Source organism: Drosophila sulfurigaster, chromosome X (genome assembly GCF_023558435.1).
Source record: "Drosophila sulfurigaster albostrigata strain 15112-1811.04 chromosome X, ASM2355843v2, whole genome shotgun sequence".
In the NCBI taxonomy this organism is placed as follows: domain Eukaryota; kingdom Metazoa; phylum Arthropoda; class Insecta; order Diptera; family Drosophilidae; genus Drosophila; species Drosophila sulfurigaster.
Window position 1 is genome coordinate 23,119,779 of NC_084885.1, and position 20,532 is coordinate 23,140,310.

The 20,532-nt window shown below is 45.6% G+C and overlaps 9 protein-coding genes across 11 annotated transcripts in view; 4 read left to right on the forward strand and 5 right to left on the reverse strand.

The window, feature by feature from the left end:
- Positions 1 to 850: 850 nt before the first annotated feature.
- On the reverse strand, positions 851 to 3,354 carry LOC133847312 (probable ATP-dependent RNA helicase DDX56). The gene is made up of 4 exons (XM_062282275.1): positions 3,195 to 3,354; positions 2,286 to 3,040; positions 1,506 to 2,084; positions 851 to 1,447 (listed from the first exon to the last, which is right to left on the reverse strand). The coding sequence occupies exons 1-4, from the start codon at positions 3,258 to 3,260 to the stop codon at positions 1,012 to 1,014; spliced, it is 1,836 nt and encodes a 611-aa protein (XP_062138259.1). The 5' UTR covers positions 3,261 to 3,354; the 3' UTR covers positions 851 to 1,011.
- An 85-nt stretch (positions 3,355 to 3,439) lies between these two features.
- On the forward strand, positions 3,440 to 4,652 carry LOC133847314 (uncharacterized). Its single transcript, XM_062282278.1, has 2 exons — positions 3,440 to 3,560; positions 3,618 to 4,652. The coding sequence occupies exons 1-2, from the start codon at positions 3,534 to 3,536 to the stop codon at positions 4,560 to 4,562; spliced, it is 972 nt and encodes a 323-aa protein (XP_062138262.1). The 5' UTR covers positions 3,440 to 3,533; the 3' UTR covers positions 4,563 to 4,652.
- A 144-nt stretch (positions 4,653 to 4,796) lies between these two features.
- On the forward strand, positions 4,797 to 6,298 carry LOC133847313 (uncharacterized). The gene is made up of 3 exons (XM_062282277.1): positions 4,797 to 5,039; positions 5,099 to 5,201; positions 5,260 to 6,298. The coding sequence occupies exons 1-3, from the start codon at positions 4,894 to 4,896 to the stop codon at positions 6,175 to 6,177; spliced, it is 1,167 nt and encodes a 388-aa protein (XP_062138261.1). The 5' UTR covers positions 4,797 to 4,893; the 3' UTR covers positions 6,178 to 6,298.
- A 984-nt stretch (positions 6,299 to 7,282) lies between these two features.
- On the reverse strand, positions 7,283 to 8,203 carry LOC133847315 (uncharacterized). Its single transcript, XM_062282279.1, has 2 exons — positions 8,116 to 8,203; positions 7,283 to 8,053 (listed from the first exon to the last, which is right to left on the reverse strand). Exon 2 carries the CDS (start codon positions 8,037 to 8,039, stop codon positions 7,299 to 7,301), a length of 741 nt encoding a protein of 246 aa, XP_062138263.1. The 5' UTR covers positions 8,040 to 8,053; positions 8,116 to 8,203; the 3' UTR covers positions 7,283 to 7,298.
- Positions 8,204 to 8,532: 329 nt separating this feature from the next.
- LOC133847577 (uncharacterized) lies at positions 8,533 to 10,998 on the reverse strand. The gene is made up of 3 exons (XM_062282726.1): positions 10,844 to 10,998; positions 9,665 to 10,525; positions 8,533 to 9,602 (listed from the first exon to the last, which is right to left on the reverse strand). Exons 1-3 carry the CDS (start codon positions 10,917 to 10,919, stop codon positions 8,614 to 8,616), a joined length of 1,926 nt encoding a protein of 641 aa, XP_062138710.1. The 5' UTR covers positions 10,920 to 10,998; the 3' UTR covers positions 8,533 to 8,613.
- Positions 10,999 to 12,438: 1,440 nt separating this feature from the next.
- On the forward strand, positions 12,439 to 12,933 carry LOC133847579 (sulfiredoxin). Its single transcript, XM_062282728.1, has 2 exons — positions 12,439 to 12,572; positions 12,643 to 12,933. The coding sequence occupies exons 1-2, from the start codon at positions 12,447 to 12,449 to the stop codon at positions 12,853 to 12,855; spliced, it is 339 nt and encodes a 112-aa protein (XP_062138712.1). The 5' UTR covers positions 12,439 to 12,446; the 3' UTR covers positions 12,856 to 12,933.
- On the reverse strand, positions 12,834 to 15,421 carry LOC133847578 (actin-related protein 8). Its single transcript, XM_062282727.1, has 2 exons — positions 15,281 to 15,421; positions 12,834 to 15,226 (listed from the first exon to the last, which is right to left on the reverse strand). Exons 1-2 carry the CDS (start codon positions 15,283 to 15,285, stop codon positions 13,333 to 13,335), a joined length of 1,899 nt encoding a protein of 632 aa, XP_062138711.1. The 5' UTR covers positions 15,286 to 15,421; the 3' UTR covers positions 12,834 to 13,332.
- Positions 15,422 to 15,672: 251 nt separating this feature from the next.
- LOC133848126 (cytoplasmic 60S subunit biogenesis factor ZNF622) lies at positions 15,673 to 17,382 on the forward strand. Its single transcript, XM_062283523.1, has 3 exons — positions 15,673 to 16,280; positions 16,351 to 16,713; positions 16,780 to 17,382. The coding sequence occupies exons 1-3, from the start codon at positions 15,789 to 15,791 to the stop codon at positions 17,128 to 17,130; spliced, it is 1,206 nt and encodes a 401-aa protein (XP_062139507.1). The 5' UTR covers positions 15,673 to 15,788; the 3' UTR covers positions 17,131 to 17,382.
- A 944-nt stretch (positions 17,383 to 18,326) lies between these two features.
- The window catches only part of LOC133848688 (serine/threonine-protein kinase minibrain), a 30,048-nt gene continuing 27,842 nt past the window's right edge, over positions 18,327 to 20,532 (reverse strand). For 2 of the 3 annotated variants that reach the window (XM_062284343.1, XM_062284342.1), the window contains exon 10: positions 18,331 to 19,343. In XM_062284343.1, the coding sequence (XP_062140327.1) occupies positions 18,478 to 19,343 (866 nt within the window). In that variant the 3' untranslated portion in view covers positions 18,331 to 18,477. Of the gene's footprint in view, positions 19,344 to 20,532 lie in introns of all 3 variants that reach the window. The other variant, XM_062284341.1, reaches the window with a different exon arrangement.

Below are 20,532 nucleotides of genomic sequence, written 5' to 3' on the forward strand. Positions count from 1 at the left end.
TGCATATGTCATAAACGTAACGATAATAAATCAATGCGAATCAATTGTATGAATGTTAACTATTTCAATGACAATAATAAAATGTTAAAAAAAAAATAGAAAAACTCAATTGCAATTTACTTTATTACGGAATACAGCTGGCACGAGTTGGAAAGAGAGGCACACACAAAAAAAAAGAGGGTAGAGAGAGAGAGAGAAGAAAGGTGAGTGAGATAGAAATATTTACACTCTAGTTGCTGTTTTTATACCCTCTACCCATAGGGTAGAAACTATGGATATATAAATAATATAACTTTTGGCATATTTTTAGTATTCCGTGGTATATGAATTTGGTATATTTTTAAATTAGTATTGCACTGTCTATTGTTTATTTAAAATGAGTAGCGGGCGGGTATCACGCAGTCGAGCATACTCGCCTACTTACTACAGGTCTTAGAAGCTTTGATTAACTAGTATTTATATTTGCACACTATGGTATATTTTGAATACTATGTATATCAATATACTGATTATATGCTTTGGTATATTTTTAGTATTTTTGATTTATGTTTTTGTATACATATATTTGTATATATTTTGAGTGTGGTACTATATCAATTTGGTATATTTGTAGTATTTTTGAGGTATATTTTGGTATTCTACGGTATAATTTGAATAAATATAGATTTTAGTATATTTTTAGTATTTTTGCGGTATACTAATTTGGTATATATTTTGAAATTAATATCGCACTATTTTACTTTGATTCACAATGAGTATCTCACAGTTAAGCACACTCGATTGTATCTTTTTTAATTGTTTTAAATTTCAGGCACGCAGAAACTGAAAGAGAGAGATAGAATGCATCGCATCGAGTTGTCAACGTTACGTTTTATTTGAAAAGTAGTAAAAGACATCGCTGAATAGGAGTCGACAGCTCTCACAGCTCACTTACAGACTACGCATAATAATCTTAACTAGGATCAACATCAAGGCAGATAAAGAGCTTTTCCATGTTGCATGTTCACTTGCTCACTTGGTCTTCTTCTTGCGCTGTGTGAAATTGCGTCGTTTGCCGTAGTCGACTTCGCTGACCATCAAGGGATCATTGCTCTGGCGTTGAAACGCCGCCTTGCCGGCGGACATGCGGGGCTGTTTGGCAGACGAACCGGCTCCAGTTGGTCGTGGATTGACCGCAACACGCTTCAGCGCCTTGGGGAGGATGTAATCGGGCACGTGGCTGAGATGCGACTGCTGTTTGATGGTGCGCGTCGGTTTGTCGTGTCGCAGCGCCTGCAGATCACGTTTGTTCTCCTCGAAAAATCCCTTGAGCTTCTCGCTGTTCAGGATCTCCGTTTTGATCTCCTTCAGCCGAGTGTCGTGGACAGCGACGCGAGTTGCAGCACGCCAACAATCCTGGGCACGATACCTGAACGCCTCCACCTCCTCCAGCTTGAATTGATAAAGTCTGCAAATGGAAAATGTTATTAAAATAAGTGAGAGATTGCGATTCAATGTCTCCTTACTTGATCATATCGTTGCTGTCCACCTTCTTGGGTCGCTCCACATAGTTGCGACGCAATTGCTCCACCAGCTTGGTGTCCGCCTTCGACAACGTCGTCTCCTCCCCATTGGGATTGGTAATCGGTTTACTTTTGGCCGGCGCATCATCCCACTTGGGCAACGTTTCGCGGGCGAAGCAACGGCGCAGCTTCTGTTCGACAGCCTCGTTGAGGGGCAACTCCTTGACGCTCACAAAGGAGAGCACGGAGCCCTTGTTGTTGCCACGCGCTGTGCGTCCGGCACGATGAATGTACGAGGTAACATCGCAGGGAAAATCAAAGTTGATCACATTGTTGACACCCTGGAAATCGATGCCACGCGATGCGCTCGACTCGATGTCGCCCTTCTTCGACTTGGACTTTGCGTTCGCCTTGCGCTTATTGCTGCCGCCTGGCTTCTCCAGCATGTGCTCGTCGGAGGCAATGATGATGTCGTAGCTGCCGCGATTAAACTGACTGATCGTGTGTATGCGAATGTTTGCCGGCAGCTCCGAGTTCAACACGCAGACACGGATGCCAAACTGTTCCAGAAACAGGCGAACCCTAAACGAAACAACAAAAAAAGAAGCAGTGTTAATAGACAGTTGATTGTATGGATTGGAGATACACGAGCAGATAAAGATCAGCGAGAAGATTAGATTAGGTCACGCATGCGCCAAACTGTTGCCAGGCTGCGCATTCCCATTTTGAAGATAATTGTTGTCATCATTTGCTATTGCCATCTATCATCCATTTCACACTTACTTGTAGCAGCGATCCACGTTGTTCACAAAGATGATGCTTTTGCCTTGGATGAGTGTGAGCTTTAGTAGTGCCACCAAAATCGCTGGCTTGTCGTTCTCCTCGGCGAGAATGCGCTGATGCGTGAGCTGCTCGAGCGACACCAAGTCGGGCTCCTCCAGCTTCAGGGTGATGGCATCGTGCAGACACAAACCCTTCATGCGCACCACATCATCCGAAATGGTCGCCGAGACGAGCACCGCCTGATAGATGGCCGGCAGATGTTTGATCAGACGCTTAAAGTCTTGCTCGTAGCCAAAGGCAAAGATCAGATCCGCCTCGTCAACCACCAGCGTCTCAATGTGCCTCAAGTCCACCACATTCTTGCCCGCCTCTGCATGTGCTAATATTTTCGCTGGCGTCGAGATGACAATATCGGGACGCTCAGCGAGCGCGTGCCGTTGGGTGGCCACATCATTAGTGCTGCCCGCAATGTCCGCCACACGCACCACCTTGCCACACGACTCGGCCAGCTGTTCGATCACCTGTCGCGACTGTCGGCACAACTCTTTGGTGGGCGCCAGAACCAAAGCGCTAACGCACTGCTCACTCGCATTCAGCTTCGAGTTGAGAATCTTCTGTATTAGCGGCAGTGCATATGCCGCCGTCTTGCCCGAACCTGTGCGTGCCCTGACCACCACATCCTTGCCCTCCAGCAGCAGCGGAATCGCCGTCGACTGGATAAGCGTGGGCTGCGACCAGCCAAGTGCAGCTATTGCCTGTCCAATTAATTGATCGTTTTATATATTTATTATTATATTTATTTACGTGTTTAATCATTATATATAAATAATATAAGAATGGAGTGCTAGCTACTAAGGCCATCGACTCGAATAATATTCTAGCCAGCAAAAGCCACTTCACTCCACTCACCTTGAGAATACGCTGGTCCAGCTCCAGTTCGTGGAACTGCAGCGTTTTCTGTTGTGTGCTGCTCATGGCGGCGAAACGCAATTACAATCACAAAAAAGCGTGTGTACAAAATAAAAATACGTGCGAGCGCAGCACGCGCAATTGAAGGAAGAAGAAGAAGCAGCAACAGCAGAAGATGGCCACATCAGTGTGGCCATAATACAATAATAATACTGCAAATGATTTATCGATACTCCATCGATTTGTCCGTTTTGCAACACTAGAACTCCCCACGTGCAGTCGTCGCAGCTGCTTGTACTTTTGTTTTTCTTCGAAAGTGCGCTGCATTTGTTGTTTATAATGCCCGAATTTAACGACAGCAAAGATGTGAGTATTTTATACATAAATTAGGGCAACAAGCTAAAACTCCCACCTGGTTTACAGTTTAACGTTTCACTGGTGAAGGGCGAAACGACGAAGGGCAGCAACGATGCAAAGAGCGCGCACAAATTGAACAAGGCGTGTAAAAAGAAATACCTGGAAGAGATCGAGCACACGGAAGTGCATAGCAGCGAATTCGACAGCGAATGCGCCTCCGAACTCGGAGAGTTCGATCTGGCCATACATGATGCTTGGGTGCTGCAGTGCCCCAAGGGAATGGACCTCGCCTCGTTGGCCGGCAAACGCATTAAGATGCCTGGACGTCGATTCGTTGGCGATCTGCAGGTTCGGGCTACTCCATATGCGGAACCGTTGCAGCAGTCGGTTGGTTTCGTGAATGCCAGGGGCAAGTACTCATTGCGTCGTGTACCTTTGGCCGGTCACATGATCGTGAGCAAGCGCCTCAATCAGGAGAAACCCGACGCAGATGCTGACGGTGACGATGAAAGCAGCGCATTCCCCAAGCCTAGCAGGCCACAAAAGTTCAAGCTGCCGGTGCGTCATCCGTTCTTCGGCCGCGACTATCAGGAACGCATTGAAGTGAACAAGAAAACATCGAAGCAGCTGCGCCATGCCGAGAAGAAGAGCTCCGAGGCGACGGTGCGACTGCGGAATACTTCGAATTTCTATAAGATACGCAGCAAGTTGCTGGCCACCACACAGACACTGGAAGAGAAGGAACACGATGTGCGTCAGTCTGTGCTCACTGGTGTCTTGCCCAAGTTCATGGCCGAAACTGTTCCTCCCAGCTATGTGGATCTGACAACCGGTGACGATGACGAGCCAGAAGCGCCCAAAAAGAAGCGCAAAAGCAAAGCCAATGGTGTGGTCGATAATGATGTTCCAGCTCCAGAATCGTCCTATAAGAAGAAGAAGCGCCAGGCGGAGTCCAATGAGGAGGAGACGGTAGTGAAGCCTAAAAAAGCCAAGAAGCTGAAATCAGCATGATTGACACCTTAGACTATTTAAACTATTTTAGAGTTTTTGTTCTAGATATATATAAACACAGAATATACAATTATGTATGGATTATTTTAATCAGTTGTGTAATAAGTTCATTAAAATATATGAATATCAAATTCAAATGTTGGCGCCATCTTGTGAGCTATCTGTCATTGGCTAAACTATTTGTGGTGGCTAAACGATACGTCGATATTAAAACAAAATCGATAACTCGCGTGTTCTATCGACCGTTTTCCACCTCTAACCAAGAAGCAATAGACCGACCATAAACAAAAAAAATAATAGCACTTTAAGTAGAGAGAAATACATTAAAATAATGCAAACCGAACACTGGGGCGTCTTGCTCAATGATGACGACAGTGGTGCCTTACCGGCCGACAAGTATGTGGCCACCGGTGCGAAAAAGCCCAAGCTGGACGAGATACGACAACGCGGTGAACAATTCCCGGTGACAGATTTGCAGTAAGTATTGCGAGCGTCTTTTTTTTTTAATATTTACATATAACAAAATGTTTTTACAGCCACACAGTGGAGCTAAAGAGCTCGGTGGTGACGCAAACCATCGAAGTGATGAAACAAACCGAAATGCTGCAGTCCCTCATTGACACCTACTCGACGAAGAACGTAAGTCTCGAATTAGCAACAATAAACATATATATTTTACTAAGTTAACCGTCTACAGGGCAGCTCCAACTATCTGCTGAATCCCTGCCAAATGATACCGGAAGTGGACTTTCCGCCAGAGAATGCCGCCGACCTGGTAAGCGAGCAAAAGTTTCAGAAACCCATCTGGTTTATACCCACAGTGGATACGCCATATTCACGCGGTGATCCGCAATCGTATCCCGAGCTCTCGAGCAACACTTGCCGACACACGCTGCGTAAAGTGATGTGCGGCCTGTTGCGACTCGCCGGCTTCACCGACTCCTCGGAGACGGCGGTGGTGCTGCTTACAGATGCGGCCGAGGATTTTATGCGCAGCTTTGTGGAAGAGTATCGTGGCTTCTATGACATTGAGCCAAAGCTGCAGAAGTCTACAATGCTGCGACTGCAGCCACTGGAGCAGGCGTACTTCAGCATGACGGGCACATCGCTGACCCAGGTGCACAACTATTATAAGCACAAAGTGATAACGCGCAATCGCACTGAGATTGCCGAGTTCAACAGCGTGCTGCAAGAGTACGACAAGCTGATGAAGGAGAGCCAAAGCAGTATGCAGAAACAGCAGCAACATCAACAGCAGCAGCAGCAGCACAATCATCACGAATTCAATGGCCATGACTTTCTCAACATACTCGAAATGCAGCCGGGCAACGGAAACAGCGGCGGCGGCGGCGGCGTCGTCGAAGATGGCAACAACAGCACCACGGGCAGCAACAGCATGGGCAACATTATGGGCGAGATGCTGCAGGAGTTGGGTGGCAGCACCAATTCCAGCATCTCGCTGAGTAACGTGAGCAGCAGCCAGCAGCAGATGATTAGCAGTAATGCCTTGTATGGTCTTCTCGAAGGTCAACTAACCAATAACAACACCAATTCAACCTCAGCATCGAATGTGCCTGCCTCCAGTTCTGGCTATCAGGCTAATTTCGATACCTAATCTTAAAAATTGTAGTAATTAACGTAGTTAGTAACAACCCACAAACCACAAACCACATGAGGACAGCCGCTGTTTTCCTCCTTCATCCCTGTTGGTGGGCGAACTAAATTTTCCACTGGGGCGGGGCTTTGCAAACGCATTTCCCAATCGGTGATTCCCAAGCAGAGGCAAAAATGTTGTGAAGAAAATATGTTATAGGGATTTGAAGGTGTGCGCAGAGCACGAATGTAAGTAGAAATACGAAAACTAATGAAATGTATAAAATTTAATGGAGAAAATAAAGATTTCAGCAGATTTTGACACACTACCAATAGTTGTTTTCGAGTAGTGGACAACGGCACACCAACCAAGGCACGGATCCGGTGCCAACAATCCCAATAACTTCAAACTCCGGTTTTCACTTTCCGTTTAAATTTAGGGACCAAATCGTACGTTTTCCTTCAACTTTTTGGTCAACGATTTGTGAAAGTGAAACCCAGAACATGAATGTATAATTAAATTTTAGCATTTAATACTAGATTTAACATAATAAATAAATAAAGCATGTTAACAGCCATCAGGTTAATTTCGAAACCTAATCATAAATTATAGCTTGTTAACAAATAACACAATAAAACAATCCTAAAGACTTTTAAAACAATATGCCAACGTCTTTTCATTTCAATCCTACTTAATTTCACTCAATTGCAATTCCACTCAAAGCACTCAAATTTAAATTTACCGCCACGCTCAAAAAATTGTCATATGCCGTTTTTATACCTACTACTCATTTATGTTCGCCTAGTGCTCGAGCTCAAAATTGAGGCTCGCGGCGACCACATCGACAGCCCGCAAAAGTCGAAAATGCCAGCTGAAGCACCAGGCGAACAGAAATGAGCAGCAGGCATCAAAGCTAATTTTCAGTGTGCATCTTTTAGGCGCATGTTAGAAGCAACTCGTGGTAAAAGTATGCCACGGTTTTTAATGCGTTAAGGGCTTTCAGTGCGCGGCCTAAAAGTATGCAATGGTTTTTAGTTGCAGGCTAAAAGTATGCAATTTTTTGCAAATCATGCCAGCTGATGGTGAAGCTTTAGCAATTGTAAACATGCCAATTTGACATTTCAAAACAAAAACAAATGTGTTTAGTTTTCTTTGATTTTAATCTTCTTTTTGCATTTTTTGCATATCTTGGACTCATCCCATTGGTTTTTGAGACGCAACGCGGTGAATTCATTGGTTGGTTCTATTGCTTGCAGATTGCGTCCTTCGGTATCACAGGATTTGTACTCAAAAAGTTTATTCTTCTTCGGCTTACGCTGCTGCCAATGTTGCATATCTTCCCCTCTAAGTATTACATCCCCGCTGACAACAACCCCAGCCAGTGCAGCGTTTGTTATAGGTGCATCATCCTCCAAGCGACGTCGCTTAATCTTTGGCTTTTTTGTCGGCAGCTTTTCTTCTGGCGTTTCCAATTGAATAAAACAATCGGCACCCGAAAGAAGTAACACATTACTGGGGTTTGCTGTGGTCTTTTCCTCCAGTGGCGCAGGCTCCGGAGCAACGAATTTGATTTGCTTCTCGATAATAGCTCCGAGTTTCTTCCAAATGTGTGTCTGCATGTGTTCTGTGATTTGTAAATCGGCGTCACCCGAACTCTTGTGTTCGTCCAGATATCTCTCGCTCTTGGGCAGCTCTTGCAGTGGGGCGCCAACAGTTGCAACACCTGCAACAGTCGATGAAGACACGTGCTTCGTTGTTTTCGTCAGATCTGTGGCCGGCTTTTGGAACATGTTGTTGTTGAGCAGCGTGTGGTCGGCGGCCTCCATGAATTGACGCATTTGTGCCATATCTTCTTCGTCGGAGTCAGAATCCATAGCTGCCATTTTATTTTATAATGCTAAACCGCAAACAAACAATATTATTCATTCAGTCGCAATCAGAAAATTCAATTTTTCTTACCAAATTCCTTACGTCTGCCTCAAAAACAAATCAGAAACTAAGTTATTGCAAAACGAGTGTGACCAGAGGAAGTATTTTCAAAATATACTCTCGAAGGTGTATAAGCTTTGGTATCTGTCAGTATTTTTGACCCTACGCATATTAAGTGCTGCCAGATCTACCAAGCAGTCGACAGCTTGCAATGATGGGCAGCACTGGGTGTGGCGGCAAATTCAAATCCAGAGCGATAAATTGAATGACATGTTATAACTAATATTTAATAAAAAAAAACATTTACGTAACAGAACTATTTTTAAAATATACCCTCGAATGTGTATATGCTTTTGTGTTATTTTTTAGTATTTTTGACCCTACGGACATTTAGTGCTGCCAAGCAGTGCTAGCAAGCAGTGGACAGCTTGCGATGATGGGCAGCACTGGATGTGGCGGCAGATTCAAACCGAGAGCGATAAATTGCATGACATGTTATAACTAATATTTAATAAAAAAAAAAAGTATTTATGTTACAGAACTACAAAGGCCGCAGTTGCTAACGGGGCACATTTTCATCTCGATATCTTCGCCCACACGCACCACGGCAGCCATGCCATTCTCCGAGTGCGGCGATATGTGACAGTGGAACATCCAATAGCCGGGACTGTTTGAATTGAACTGAATGATGGTGTAACCAAAGGCGGGCACCTGCACAGAATCCTTCAACGGAGCACCTCGGCCACGCCTAGCCAGCGGCGTCTGCTTGTCAATCTCCTCGATCTGGCCAATGCGCTGCTCCCCAAGGACGCCCATGCCGACGACACGAAACGTGTAGCCATGCAAATGGATGGGATGCGGAGTATTCGATTTGCTCGAGATGACAAACTCCACATTCTTGTTCGCCGGCACATGAATGACATTCGAGCACTTGCAGTGACGACTCTTGCAATTGAATCCCAGCGACGCTTGCTGTGAGCTGTTGCAGAACATTTGGCCAATGCCCAGATTGCGGGTCTGCAGAAACGAAACCTTCGGCATGCTGAACGTAATGTCATCCATCTGGAAGCGAAAACCCTCGCCGCGCAGCTCCCACGCATTCATGCTGGTATAATACGTAACCGCAGGCGTCAACGCTGGCTCAATGTGTCGCGCATTGAGGCTGACCAGCGGGATGCTCTGATCACTATTTGCGTCGTCGCCCAGCTCATTCAACATGATGCCAGGTGGATCGTAGGCATAGTTAAGCGTGTGCGTATCAAGCGAACGTGTGTCGGCATCCTGATAGTGCAGCACAGCCTCCTGATGCAGTTGATTGCGGGCACAAAAGCTGTAGCCCTTGATGCGTATCCAATAGTTGGCCACATCCTGATTGGCGTGGAGGACAAAATCGAATCGCTCGGCGCCATGGAACATGATCTTCTGCACCTCGACGGGCTCAATGTCGTTGCCATCGCTGGCAATCACAACCAGATCGTGATTGTCAATGCTCATGCTGATGGGACAATTGGAGACACCTGCAAAGAGCGAGCAACAGTTAATGTGATGCGTTGGCATTTTTGTCGATTAGCACACTCACCATTGAAGATGACACGGAAGCGATAGCGTCCGCCTCGTATGACGCCAAAGGTGGCATACAACGTCGGCTTCGCTTTGGTGTCCTTCTTCATGTTGCGGCCACGCCCATTGATCAGTATATTCTCCGCCACGCTCTCATCAAAGTTGTGCACCCAATCCTGTATCATAATCACATGCTCCGACCTATCAAAGTCATACAGATGCGCATGCGGATTCAGCTTCACTGGCTGTCGCACAATCAACGGCCCAGCGAGGCCAAAGGCACGCTGATGCTCGGTGTGACTGTGCCACCAATTGGTGCCCGCATGATCCACCTCGAAGCGATAGCGAAACGCCTGGCCAGGCTCAATCGGATACTGCGTCACATGCGGCACTCCGTCCATGTGCGGAGTCGATCTCTGGTGCATGCCATGCCAGTGAATCGTCGTCGTTTCGTGCATGCTGTTGATGATGTCCGCCACAATCGTATCCCCGTAGCACACCTCAATCGATTGGCCCGGGAGTTGACCGTTTACCACCATGATGGGCGACTCAAGGCCATCGGCATACTTGCAATCATCGTTGGTCCGCGGCTCCAATTCGGCCAGCTTGAAGGCATCGATGTACTCGCGACCATTTAGCTTGAAACGATATTTCGACTGCAGATAGCGTTTGCAGGTGTCGGTCATCGTATCATCGTAGTGCACCACCATGTAGTAGTAACAGGTCATGGGCTGCTGTTCGGCACAGTCGCGCTTGCAGGGATGCTGCAGGTCCTTGTCGGCGTAGCGCCATTGCGAGGACTCACTACTGCTGCTCGTGAGCTGTGGATACAGCTGGCTGATGCTCTCGTATTTGCTTACAATTCGCTTGCCATCCGCATCTGCAAATAGAAACAGAAAAGAATTAGAGTAGAGTTGGAAAAAGTGGACAGGCCGCAGGTGACAAGTGGGCACCCCTCAGTCGACAAGTGGGCAGCCGTTAGGCGATAAGTGGACAGCCCTCAGGCGACAATCGAACAGGTCTCAAGTGAGAAGTTGATAGGCCTCAGGCGACAAGTGGGCAGCCCTCAGGCGACAAGTGGACAGCCCTCAGGCGACAAGTTGACAGCCCTCAGGCGACAAGTGGGCAGCCCTCAAGCGACAAGTGGACAGGTCGCAAGCAACAAGTGGCCAGGTCGCATGCAACAAGTGGACAGCACCTTGAATACCATCGATCTGCACAATAATCAGGCTGCTAATTAACAATACAATCGATTTGACTAAACTAATATGCATAGTTTCTTTTCTTTTTGCTTCTAAATTTTAGCTTCTTGGAGGCAATTTCTTTGCTTGAAGAATGCCAAAATCAAACTGTTGATGAGTTTCCGCTGTCGGTTACCTTTTTGTCTGTCAAAACGTGCATCGCGATTGAAAATTCGAGAAAATTGGCTAGAATTCGCTTGTGTTCCTTGTCGAACAAGTCGTAATGGTTAATTGAAGATTGTTTGCAATCTTGTTGCCCAGATAAAGCAGATACAGATACACTGACGATAGAATAAACAAAATTCTAATTTCCAAACGCAAACGCTTCTTTCTTGTCTGATGTTGAGTGTGCTGATTCACACAAAATTCTCAATCGAAGGGGAATAACTGCACAACTTAAACTTCAACATCTATTTCACATTTCCTTGGCCCATTTTTTGAAGTTGACCTTCAAAATTTAAATAACTGCACAAGTTCAATTTCAACATTTCCTTGGCCCATTTTTGTACGTTAACCTTGGCGCGCTTTCAAATTTCGAATTTGAATTTCAGTGTTGGACAACGCAACACACAAAATGGCAGTGCTCCAAGGGATGAAGATATTGATGCTGCTGTTGATCTTGCATCGAATGAACTTGACAATAAATAATTTTTGCACACTTTGCTCCCACTTCAGGCACCATTAATTTTTGTTTATACTGCAAGTATTATCTTGTGATAAGAGCAGCAGCAATAACAACAACAACTGCTTCGCAGGGTGTCGCGCCAAGCTAATCAAAATGCTCAAAGTGTCTCGCACTCTGTGTGTGTGTGTGTGTCAGGTAGTTAGATTACATGCATGTGTGTGTGTGTGTGTGGAAACCAAGCCTAAGAAAAGAACATAGTACTGAATTAGAATTTCGTTTTCATTTACTTTTATCTTGTTTTGTTCTTTTTTTTGCTCGCCTGCCTGTGTTTTTTTCTTATGAGTGGCTGCACTAGGCGGGGCCCTGGGGTCCAACAAGATTGTTGATTATGCAAAAAGCAAAAACAAAATAACAAAAGTACTACATATCAACGCATACATATAAAAAGCAAAAGAAAACAAACAAGTAGCGCGTACAGTGCAACAAAACATTGTACATACACACACACATGTGTAGATGCAAATAAATACATAGCGGTAAAAATACAAGCTACACATAAAAACAAGTTTGAACGCGTCGTCGACTTTGGCAGCTCTTTGGCCTGTCATGAGCTTCATTAGGCATTTCATATTGCAGTCGAGCAGACGCAGCTCAGCAGCAGCAGCAGCTCCTTTTATTCTCCTACAACGCCACCCACAAGTGACCACAACCGCAACCACAACTATAAAGCGGGGAGCAACAACAAACAAGAGTAAGAAGGGTGGCAACGCCACACAACAACAGCAGTTACAATTTACCTACATAAATGCGTGCCAATGGAATTTCCCAACATTGGTTTATTTCACAACAACAACTACAACTTACTAATTACTATTGCTACTATTTCGATTTGCACACTCACCATGATGATGGCAGGAGAAGAGGCACAAATTGGGATGGAGACCTCAGTACACTCCGCTGGCATTGCCGAGGTTCACAATGTGCCCATGGAGGTGATCAAGCGACCCATTCCCTCGGTTCTCGATGAGCTGAAAGTGCAATCACTCATGGACACCATCAAGGTGCGTTTCACTTTTGCGCCACTCTCTCTCTATCACACTTCAATTAATTGCCTTCTATTAATTCGCGCAGGCGGAGACGGGAGAGAAGAATGTGCCACCGGTTGACATCTTGTGGATAACGGGCAGCAACGGCGGCAACTATTATTTCAGCTTCGGAGGCTGCCATCGCTTTGAGGCCTACAAACGCTTGAACAGACCAACCATAAAAGCGAAACTAGTCCGCTCCACTTTGGGCGATCTTTATCATTACATGGGCTCTAGTGCACCCACTTATTTGGCTTAAGTATCTGTTTTTTTTGTGTCTTAGTTTTTGCAATTGTTATCACTTTTTTATAAATACAAATTTACATACTAACATGTATGTATGTGCGTTGTTTTCACTTTATCTCTTCGATAGAGATGGAGGAACACCGATGTTTTTATATCGATAAAGTTCTGCCATGAGCTTTGCTTAGGCTATCGATTTCTCAAGCCAGGTCAGTAATCGATACGCAAATAGATGGCGCCAGTGGGCTTGTTTTCAAAGCTGCGCTTTTGTTATCGATTGCTCAATCTGCAATAATTATCGAATTGGCGCTTGTTTTGAATGAGCTAAATTTAGAGTCAGCTATAATCTTATCTCAAGTGCAGATTAGAATGGAAAGTGATTGGGAGTTTACTAAGATAAAGTATGTATGCAATGTACAATATTCACATATTCATCATTTGCTACGCATATTCGATAGAGATACATACAAAAATACTTAATTAACTGGCAGTTTCACCACAAGAACGGCGACCGCTCTCGCAGAATACGCAGTCCATAGCGCTGCCATTCGCGCTGCGATATCCACAATTCGCGTGCACTCTCCAGCACCGACATTATGGCCGCCCCCTTCCACGCCACCATGCCCACATCCATGCCCTTGGTGAAGACATTCACCTCGACGCCCGGCGGCACTTGTTGGCTGATCCGCTGCTCCAGCCAGGCGGCAAGGCCACGGAGCTTGGCGCTGCTGCCGACGAGAAGAATGGCGCCAAACATTTTGCGACGCGTCTCGTAGCTGAGGCAACGGCCAATAGCACGGATCACTGCCTGATCCAAGGGCACCACTTGGCCACCCACATTATAGAACCAAGAGTTGTTCGACTTGGATTGCAATTGTTGGTGCTGCTGCTGCTGCTGCTGATGATGATGCTGTTGTTGTTGCTGCGAGTTGCTGTTGCTGCTGACTGTGGTGTCATCCTGATCAACGACAATCAGCATATCATCATCGTCGGCTGTAATGATGTTTGGCAGCTGTTGTGGTCCACTCTTCACAGCAGGCAGCAGACTAAGATCCCCAGTTCGGACGCCATTGCGACGTCCCGTTTCCTTGAGATACTCGCCATCGAAGCAATCCTCGCAATCGTATTGCTCCTGTGCCGATTGTTGCGTGTGCACCGCTCTCGTCTTGCCGGTGATGTTGAGCAGCTCGGTGTGGAAGAGCGACAGCGGTGCCATGATCACCTCATCGCCCAGCTGCAGAGTGTAGCGCAGCCATTTGCCCGCCTCGCTGCGCAGCGTAAACTGCTGCTCCTGGGCACCACAAACATTCGCATGCAGATGACAGAAACGTTGCTTCAACTCATCCAGCAGATGGGCATCCGCATAGCTCGTTTCGACGCTGCACTCGCGATAAGGGAATCCGCATTTGCGCAACAGCATCAAGAGCACTTGATCGATGTCGCCGCCGCCATAATTGAGACGCACACGCGCATCCAGCTGAGAGATGCCATCTTCGATGCAGGCAATCGATGTCTTTTGGGCACCAATGTCCACCACACAACCGTAGCCAAGGCCGGCGCCATACGTGGATGCCACGCTGTCCTGGACGAGGAAGCAACGCTGAAATCCCATCCGTTGCAGCAGCAGCGTCATTTGTTCCCGCAGATGGCGTCGCACATAGACATCGTTGACCACAAGGACAGCGCTGTGTGTGGTCAGGTCACGTCTCGCAATGCCCAGACGCTGCTCCAGGGCATGGGTCCAAATGCGCTCCACATGCGACAGTGTCGCCTGCAAAGATCCTCCACGTCCCGCGTGAACATTTAACTCGCCTCGCTGAATGGGAAAGTGAATGTCATAGTTGCGTGCCTCGGCAGCAGTTAGCCGGAGTATTTGCTCATCGTACAACACCCTGGCATCTTCGTTGTTATCGGTGTCTTCATCGGCTTCAGATGGCGTCACTTGCTCCGCGACGCTGCTACGATTAAAGTGCGCCAATTGCTGCGGCGGCGTCGCCACTCGCAATCGATTCTGTTCATCGACAATGCAATGTTGCAGCATCCGGGAGACGGCCAGACGTTGCTCCTCGAACTCTGTTTGTAGTTTGCTGCCAGCATTTGTTGCGTTGTCCAGCGGCGGCAGCAATGGATCGTGATGCGGCTGCAGTGCAGCATCGTTGTTGTCGTTGTTGTGGCATCTGTAGGCAACGGCATGAAGTAGTGTCAGCGGATTGAGGTCAGCTGCTCGTCCTATGCGCAAATACTGTGATCCCGGATGTATTACGATTATTTTGAGTGCCTCAAGCGGCTGTTGTTGTTGTTGCTGCTGTTGGTGTTGTTGTTGCTGTTGATTCGGCGTCTGGCTGTGGGAGACGCGGCCACTACTCGTGCTGCTCGCACGAGAACGCCTGCGTGATGATACATTTAACATAATGCTGTTGCAACTATTTATGCGTACTCACTGCATTGCCTCATGTAAGAAAACGTCAGCACAGTCTTTTATTCATTAAACATAAATAGCTGTTTGAACTATTCTTGAGTTGTGGTGTGACCGTAGCTTCCAAGAAAAATGCTGTGCCAGTGTTGCCGTTACAAAGCAACCAGCTTTGCACAGTGAACACTTTGCTAGATGCCAGCAGCCGATGGCTTCTATTTTGAATTATTAATGCAATAAATGTGAACATAAATTATATTAAATTAATTAATAATTAAATTCAATTAAAAAGTCCTGTCATTTCAAATTTAAATAAAACAGAAAATAATACAACTAGCAAAAATACCAACATACCTGGCAGTATATTTGCGCACGTAATTTAGTGCTTTTCGAACTTGCCAAAATACGAAACACCCTGTGCACGAGGAACGTGGGGCACTCATTGTTGTTTTTCAGTTAATCATAAACTCGTTGTGAAATTCCAAAACACTTTGCTTATAGAAATAAAAAACACAATACATTACCAGAGCATAGAAATGTCGAATTTTACGTGCATCAATTGCGATGCTCGCTTCGCCAATGCCGAAATACAGCGAGAACACTACAAAACCGATTGGCACCGTTACAACCTAAAGAGGCGCGTGGCGCAGTTGCCACCAGTGGCAGCCGAGGAGTTCCAGCAGCGTGTGCTGACCGCCCGCAGTGCGACAGAGACGGCAATCGAAGAGCAACAAATGAGCATCTATTGCACCGCTTGTCGCAAACAATTTGGCAATCAAAAGGCACACGACAATCACCTCAATAGCAAAAAGCATAAAGATGCTCTTGCACGCTTCGTGGAAACTGAGCCGCAATCGTCGTCGCCAGCTTTGTGTGTTAAGAGCCGCGTTGAGCCACGCCCACATCCTGCACTGGCGGCGGCTGCAGCTGGCAAAGGTCGCTTTGCATTCGCGGAGCGCGCAATGCAAATCGATGAGGATGCTGATGACGATGACGATGCCGACTTTGAGGATATCGAAGAGGAAGAGGTAAGCTTTTTACATCGTGACAATTTACTGATTGGCATGACACTCGCTGACATTGTTATTGCTCTTGCAGATCGATTCTGATGAATGGGATAAGATTGCCGAGAATCCGCTGAGCGAACGCGATTGCTTGTTTTGTTCAGAGCAAAGCGAGGATTTGGTGGCGAACCTCAAGCACATGTCGGTGGCACATTCATTCTTCATTCCCGATGCCGAGTACTGCACAGATATGGAGGGCTTGATCTACTATCTGGGCGAAAAGGTGGCCAACTATTTCATCTGCTTGTGGTGCAATGATCGCGGCAAAACCTTCTATTCCCTAGACGCTGTGCGCAAGCACATGCTGGACAAGGGTCACTGTCAGATGCTGCACGAAGGTGTCGCTCTTGCCGAGTACGCCGAGTACTATGACTACAGCAGCAGTTATCCCGATAACGTAAGTGGTATATCGATAACAATGAAATGCATCTACTAATGCCATCTCGCTCTCTTGCATGCGCAGAAAGAAGGCATGGATATCGATGAAGAGGTTGTGCCCGAGCTGCTAGATGGCGACGAATATCAACTGGTGCTGCCCTCTGGCGCCGTAATCGGGCATCGTTCACTGCTCCGCTACTACAAACAACGTCTGCATCCCGAGCGCGCTGTTGTCCTCAAGAAATCGGATCGTAAGCTGCATCGTGTGCTGAGCGAGTATCGTGCACTTGGCTGGACGCAGACGCAGCAGCAGGCGGCGGCGCGGAAGGCGAAGGACATTCATCTGATGAAGCGAGTGCAGTCCAAATGGCAAATGCAGCTGGGCACCAAGGCCAATAAGCTGCAGAAGCATTATCGTGCTCAGGTGCTCATTTAAGTCACTCGAGCATGGCGACAACAATAAAAAAAATAATACTGATTTCTCGTGTTTTTTTTTTCTCGCTTAAATTAAGCAAAATTTGTTTTCATTTTACAACTACTACGCGTTCTTCAAATAAAATTACATAATTTAAATTAAAAATTAAATAAAATTTACTTTTGATTTAGTAGTAAGTAAAAGTAGATCGTTAATATTACACTTACAGCATAACTTTACGTTCATTAAAACTATGTAAAAATAAAAAAAAAACTTGAGCGCGATGCACGTCGTGTGAGGCTGTGAGTGCGAGCGAGACGGCTGCATTATGAGTGTGACTTAAATAAACCGATGCTTATGTGTGTGTGTGTGTGTATGAGTGACTGTGTAAATTTTTGCTAGCTAGATCTGTAAGTGTGTGTGTGTAATGCGTGTTTGTGTGGGTGCGTATGGATGTGCAATAAATAGCAGTGTTTGCTGACGAGAACGCAAGACAAAACAAGTAAGAAAGCTACAGTCGAGTGTACTCGCTGTGAGATACCCGCTACCCATTTTGAATAAAAGAAATATATTTTGCGGTATTTTCTCAAAATATACCGAATATACTGAAAATACTAAAAATATACCAAATGGTATATTTGGTATATCGACATAGTACCGTACTCAAAATGTACCATAGACGGCACAATATACCAGATTGTCAGCCAAAGCAACTAAGACCCCTAGTAAGTAGGCGTTTTTGCCCATACAAAAGAATTTCTTTAATAACGTCAATTTTTATCTGATCGCAACCAAATTTTCAGTAGTTATTATATATACCAAAATTCGGAACTCTAGCTTTAATATTATGCTTGTTATTCGATTTTTTTGATTTGCGGGAGCGGAAGTGGGCGTGGCAAAAATTTGAAACAAACTTGATCTGCGTGCAAACATAACAAATGCTGTCGAAAAAAAATTATTGCTCTATCTCTTATAGTCTCTGAGATCCAGTGTTTCATACGGACAGACGGACATGGCTATATCGTCTCGGTTGTTGACGCTGATCAAGAATATATATACTTTATAGGGTCGGATATGCCTCCTTCTACCTGTTACATACATTTCCTGCCGGCACAACGTTATAATACCCTTCTACCTTATGGGTAGCGCGGGTATAAACACACGCACACAAAAAGCCATTCACAACGAAAGCTTACATATGTATATTTACATATGCATATGTGTGTGTGCGTGTGCTGCTTTTGTTTTGCGATCGACAGTACAACACCATTAAGAAAACGAAAAATAAAAACAGGGAAAAAAAATTTGCAATAAAATAAAATAATTAAATTATGCATAGTATATAGTAGAGACGGCAGGCAGGTAACGCTAATGTATAACTACAGGATTTTGTTGAACACATACGCCCACCATGGGCGACGACGATGACGCGTCGCTGCTGGCGCCGGTGACGCCGCTGCCGACTGAAGTGGCGACACTGCTGCTGCTCGGCGTAGCTGCCGACGCGGGCAGCGATGCTGGCGACGAGGCCGACGCCGAGGTTGGCAGTGGCAGCGGTGCCAGCTGGGGATGGTAGAGCAGCGCCGTATAGGAAGCGGGACCCGAGCCAGCCGGAATACCGCCGGCAGCCGAGGCGCTAATCACACTCGAATCGGTCATCATGAGGTGTGACGCCGCTGCCGACATGTTGCCATAGTGATGCATCAGATCGAGCGGCAGCGATGCCGGCGCATAGCTGTGATGCTGCTGCGGCTGCGGCAGCGACTGCAACTGTTGATGCTGTTGATGGGCGGCGGGTGGTGGCAGCGATGGCAGCAGCAACGGCGCTGCCCCATTATGCTTGATCGTGCTAAAGTTTTGATGGGCGCCAACGCTGCGCATGCGTCCGAATGGCGGCTGGCCAAGTCGCAGCGCTGCCGCTGCCATGGCCGCAGCCGAAGCTGGCGGCAGCGGCGGCGGCGGCATTTGCTGAGCATGCGGTGGATCGCAGTCCATGGCATGCGGATAACTGTTGTTCATGTACATATTTCGCCGGCTGTTGTTGTTGTTGCTGCTATGATTTAAGCTATTCAGACTGTTGTTGTTATTGTTGTTGTTGTGGTGGATGATGCTTGTTGCTGCTGCTGCTGCCGCCGTCGTCGTTGGCTGCGCCTGCAGACTGAGAGCCGAAAAGTTCATGGCATTCGCCGTCGTTGTGTTGTTGTTGTTGTTGTTTGCGTGATGCAGCAACAGACCTGAAAAATGCAAATGTTAAACTGTTAAACGTTTGCATAACAGAGACTGCAAATAACAGCGCCATTTTGTTTGTTGTCGCCCTCTAACTACAATTCCTTTTTGTATTTGCTTGTTTTTTTTTTTTTTTTGTTGATTATATCATAAGTTTTTATTGAAGGGTTTTTCGCTTTTTTTTTTTGTTTTGGTAATTTTTTGCTTTAGTTTTTTTTTTAGTTTTCTGTTTTTTTTTGTTTTCAGTTTGAATTGTTTTTCTTGGTTTTTAACTTATTATTAGTAATCGTTTTTGTTTTCAATTATTTCGTACTTATTCAACTTAAACCATCAGCTTTGTTATGTTATTTTTTTTCTTTATATTTATATAAATGCCACATATGCGTGAGAGTGTATGCATGTGTTTGTGTATGTGTGTGTGTGTGTGAGAGTGAATTGGTTTTGCTGTTTGTATGTTGTTGTTGTTGTTTTCGTTATCGTTACATTGCTAAACAACTAAATGCATTTCATTTCATTACATTTCATATTTCAAAGCCAGTTTGCTTCGCTCTTCTTTCGTTATGTTTCTTTGTTTTGTTTACTCGCAATACTGTTTTGTTTAACGCTCATAGCTATGTATGTATGTATGTAAATTTCGTTTTTTGTTTCGCCTATGATTTTTGCCGGAAAAAATATGAATGCTTTTTTTTCTCGTTGCGTTTATGCATGTTTATGTATGTACATACGTGTGAGTGTTCATGTGTATGCATGTGTGTGTGTGTATGCTAATCAAGAGACATGTTTTCGGTAGGCCGCCATCTTGCTTGCGACTCTCTTTTGATCTCGCTTGCTCTCGCCTCTGTTAATGCGCTGTTAATCGGCTTTGAAATGTTAGCAACATGCTGCATACGCTGAGGCGACGCCTGTTTTATTTTTTTTTTGTATTTTCTTTTTATGCTTTGTTTCGCTTTGTTTTTATTAACCCTTCGCTTTTGTTTTAATTTTGCTGTGTGATTCCGTTTCTAAATATGCATTTTTAGTTTCTTCTTTTTTCGTTTTTGGTATTCTTCATTTTTGCCTAAATCTAAATGCTTGTAATTCTTTTTAGTTTGCCTTTCTTTTCGTTTTTTTTTTTATTTTCCCCCAACTCAACTGTGTCTGTGAGTGTGTTCATGTGTGTGTGTGTGTGTGTGTGTGTGTGTAATGAACTTAAACTTG

What these genes read in the sequence shown, in the direction of transcription:
- LOC133847314 (XM_062282278.1), top strand. Translation starts at nt 3,534, where the DNA reads ATGCCCGAATTTAACGACAGCAAAGAT. An exon ending in AATTTAACGACAGCAAAGAT is followed by an intron (nt 3,561 to 3,617) that starts GTGAGTATTTTA and finishes CCTGGTTTACAG; the next exon opens with TTTAACGTTTCACTGGTGAA.
- LOC133847315 (XM_062282279.1), bottom strand. Translation starts at nt 8,039, where the DNA reads ATGGCAGCTATGGATTCTGACTCCGACGAAGAAGATATGGCACAAATG.
- LOC133847579 (XM_062282728.1), top strand. Translation starts at nt 12,447, where the DNA reads ATGGAGACCTCAGTACACTCCGCTGGCATTGCCGAGGTTCACAATGTG. An exon ending in CACTCATGGACACCATCAAG is followed by an intron (nt 12,573 to 12,642) that starts GTGCGTTTCACT and finishes TAATTCGCGCAG; the next exon opens with GCGGAGACGGGAGAGAAGAA.
- LOC133848126 (XM_062283523.1), top strand. Translation starts at nt 15,789, where the DNA reads ATGTCGAATTTTACGTGCATCAATTGCGATGCTCGCTTCGCCAATGCC. An exon ending in AGGATATCGAAGAGGAAGAG is followed by an intron (nt 16,281 to 16,350) that starts GTAAGCTTTTTA and finishes TTGCTCTTGCAG; the next exon opens with ATCGATTCTGATGAATGGGA. An exon ending in GCAGCAGTTATCCCGATAAC is followed by an intron (nt 16,714 to 16,779) that starts GTAAGTGGTATA and finishes TTGCATGCGCAG; the next exon opens with AAAGAAGGCATGGATATCGA.
- LOC133847312 (XM_062282275.1), bottom strand. Translation starts at nt 3,260, where the DNA reads ATGAGCAGCACACAACAGAAAACGCTGCAGTTCCACGAACTGGAGCTG. An exon ending in TGGACCAGCGTATTCTCAAG is followed by an intron (nt 3,041 to 3,194) that starts GTGAGTGGAGTG and finishes TTAATTGGACAG; the next exon opens with GCAATAGCTGCACTTGGCTG. An exon ending in GACAGCAACGATATGATCAA is followed by an intron (nt 1,448 to 1,505) that starts GTAAGGAGACAT and finishes TTCCATTTGCAG; the next exon opens with ACTTTATCAATTCAAGCTGG.
- LOC133847577 (XM_062282726.1), bottom strand. Translation starts at nt 10,919, where the DNA reads ATGCATATTAGTTTAGTCAAATCGATTGTATTGTTAATTAGCAGCCTG. An exon ending in GCAGATCGATGGTATTCAAG is followed by an intron (nt 10,526 to 10,843) that starts GTGCTGTCCACT and finishes TTCTATTTGCAG; the next exon opens with ATGCGGATGGCAAGCGAATT. An exon ending in CTTCCGTGTCATCTTCAATG is followed by an intron (nt 9,603 to 9,664) that starts GTGAGTGTGCTA and finishes CGCTCTTTGCAG; the next exon opens with GTGTCTCCAATTGTCCCATC.
- LOC133847313 (XM_062282277.1), top strand. Translation starts at nt 4,894, where the DNA reads ATGCAAACCGAACACTGGGGCGTCTTGCTCAATGATGACGACAGTGGT. An exon ending in TTCCCGGTGACAGATTTGCA is followed by an intron (nt 5,040 to 5,098) that starts GTAAGTATTGCG and finishes ATGTTTTTACAG; the next exon opens with CCACACAGTGGAGCTAAAGA. An exon ending in ACACCTACTCGACGAAGAAC is followed by an intron (nt 5,202 to 5,259) that starts GTAAGTCTCGAA and finishes AACCGTCTACAG; the next exon opens with GGCAGCTCCAACTATCTGCT.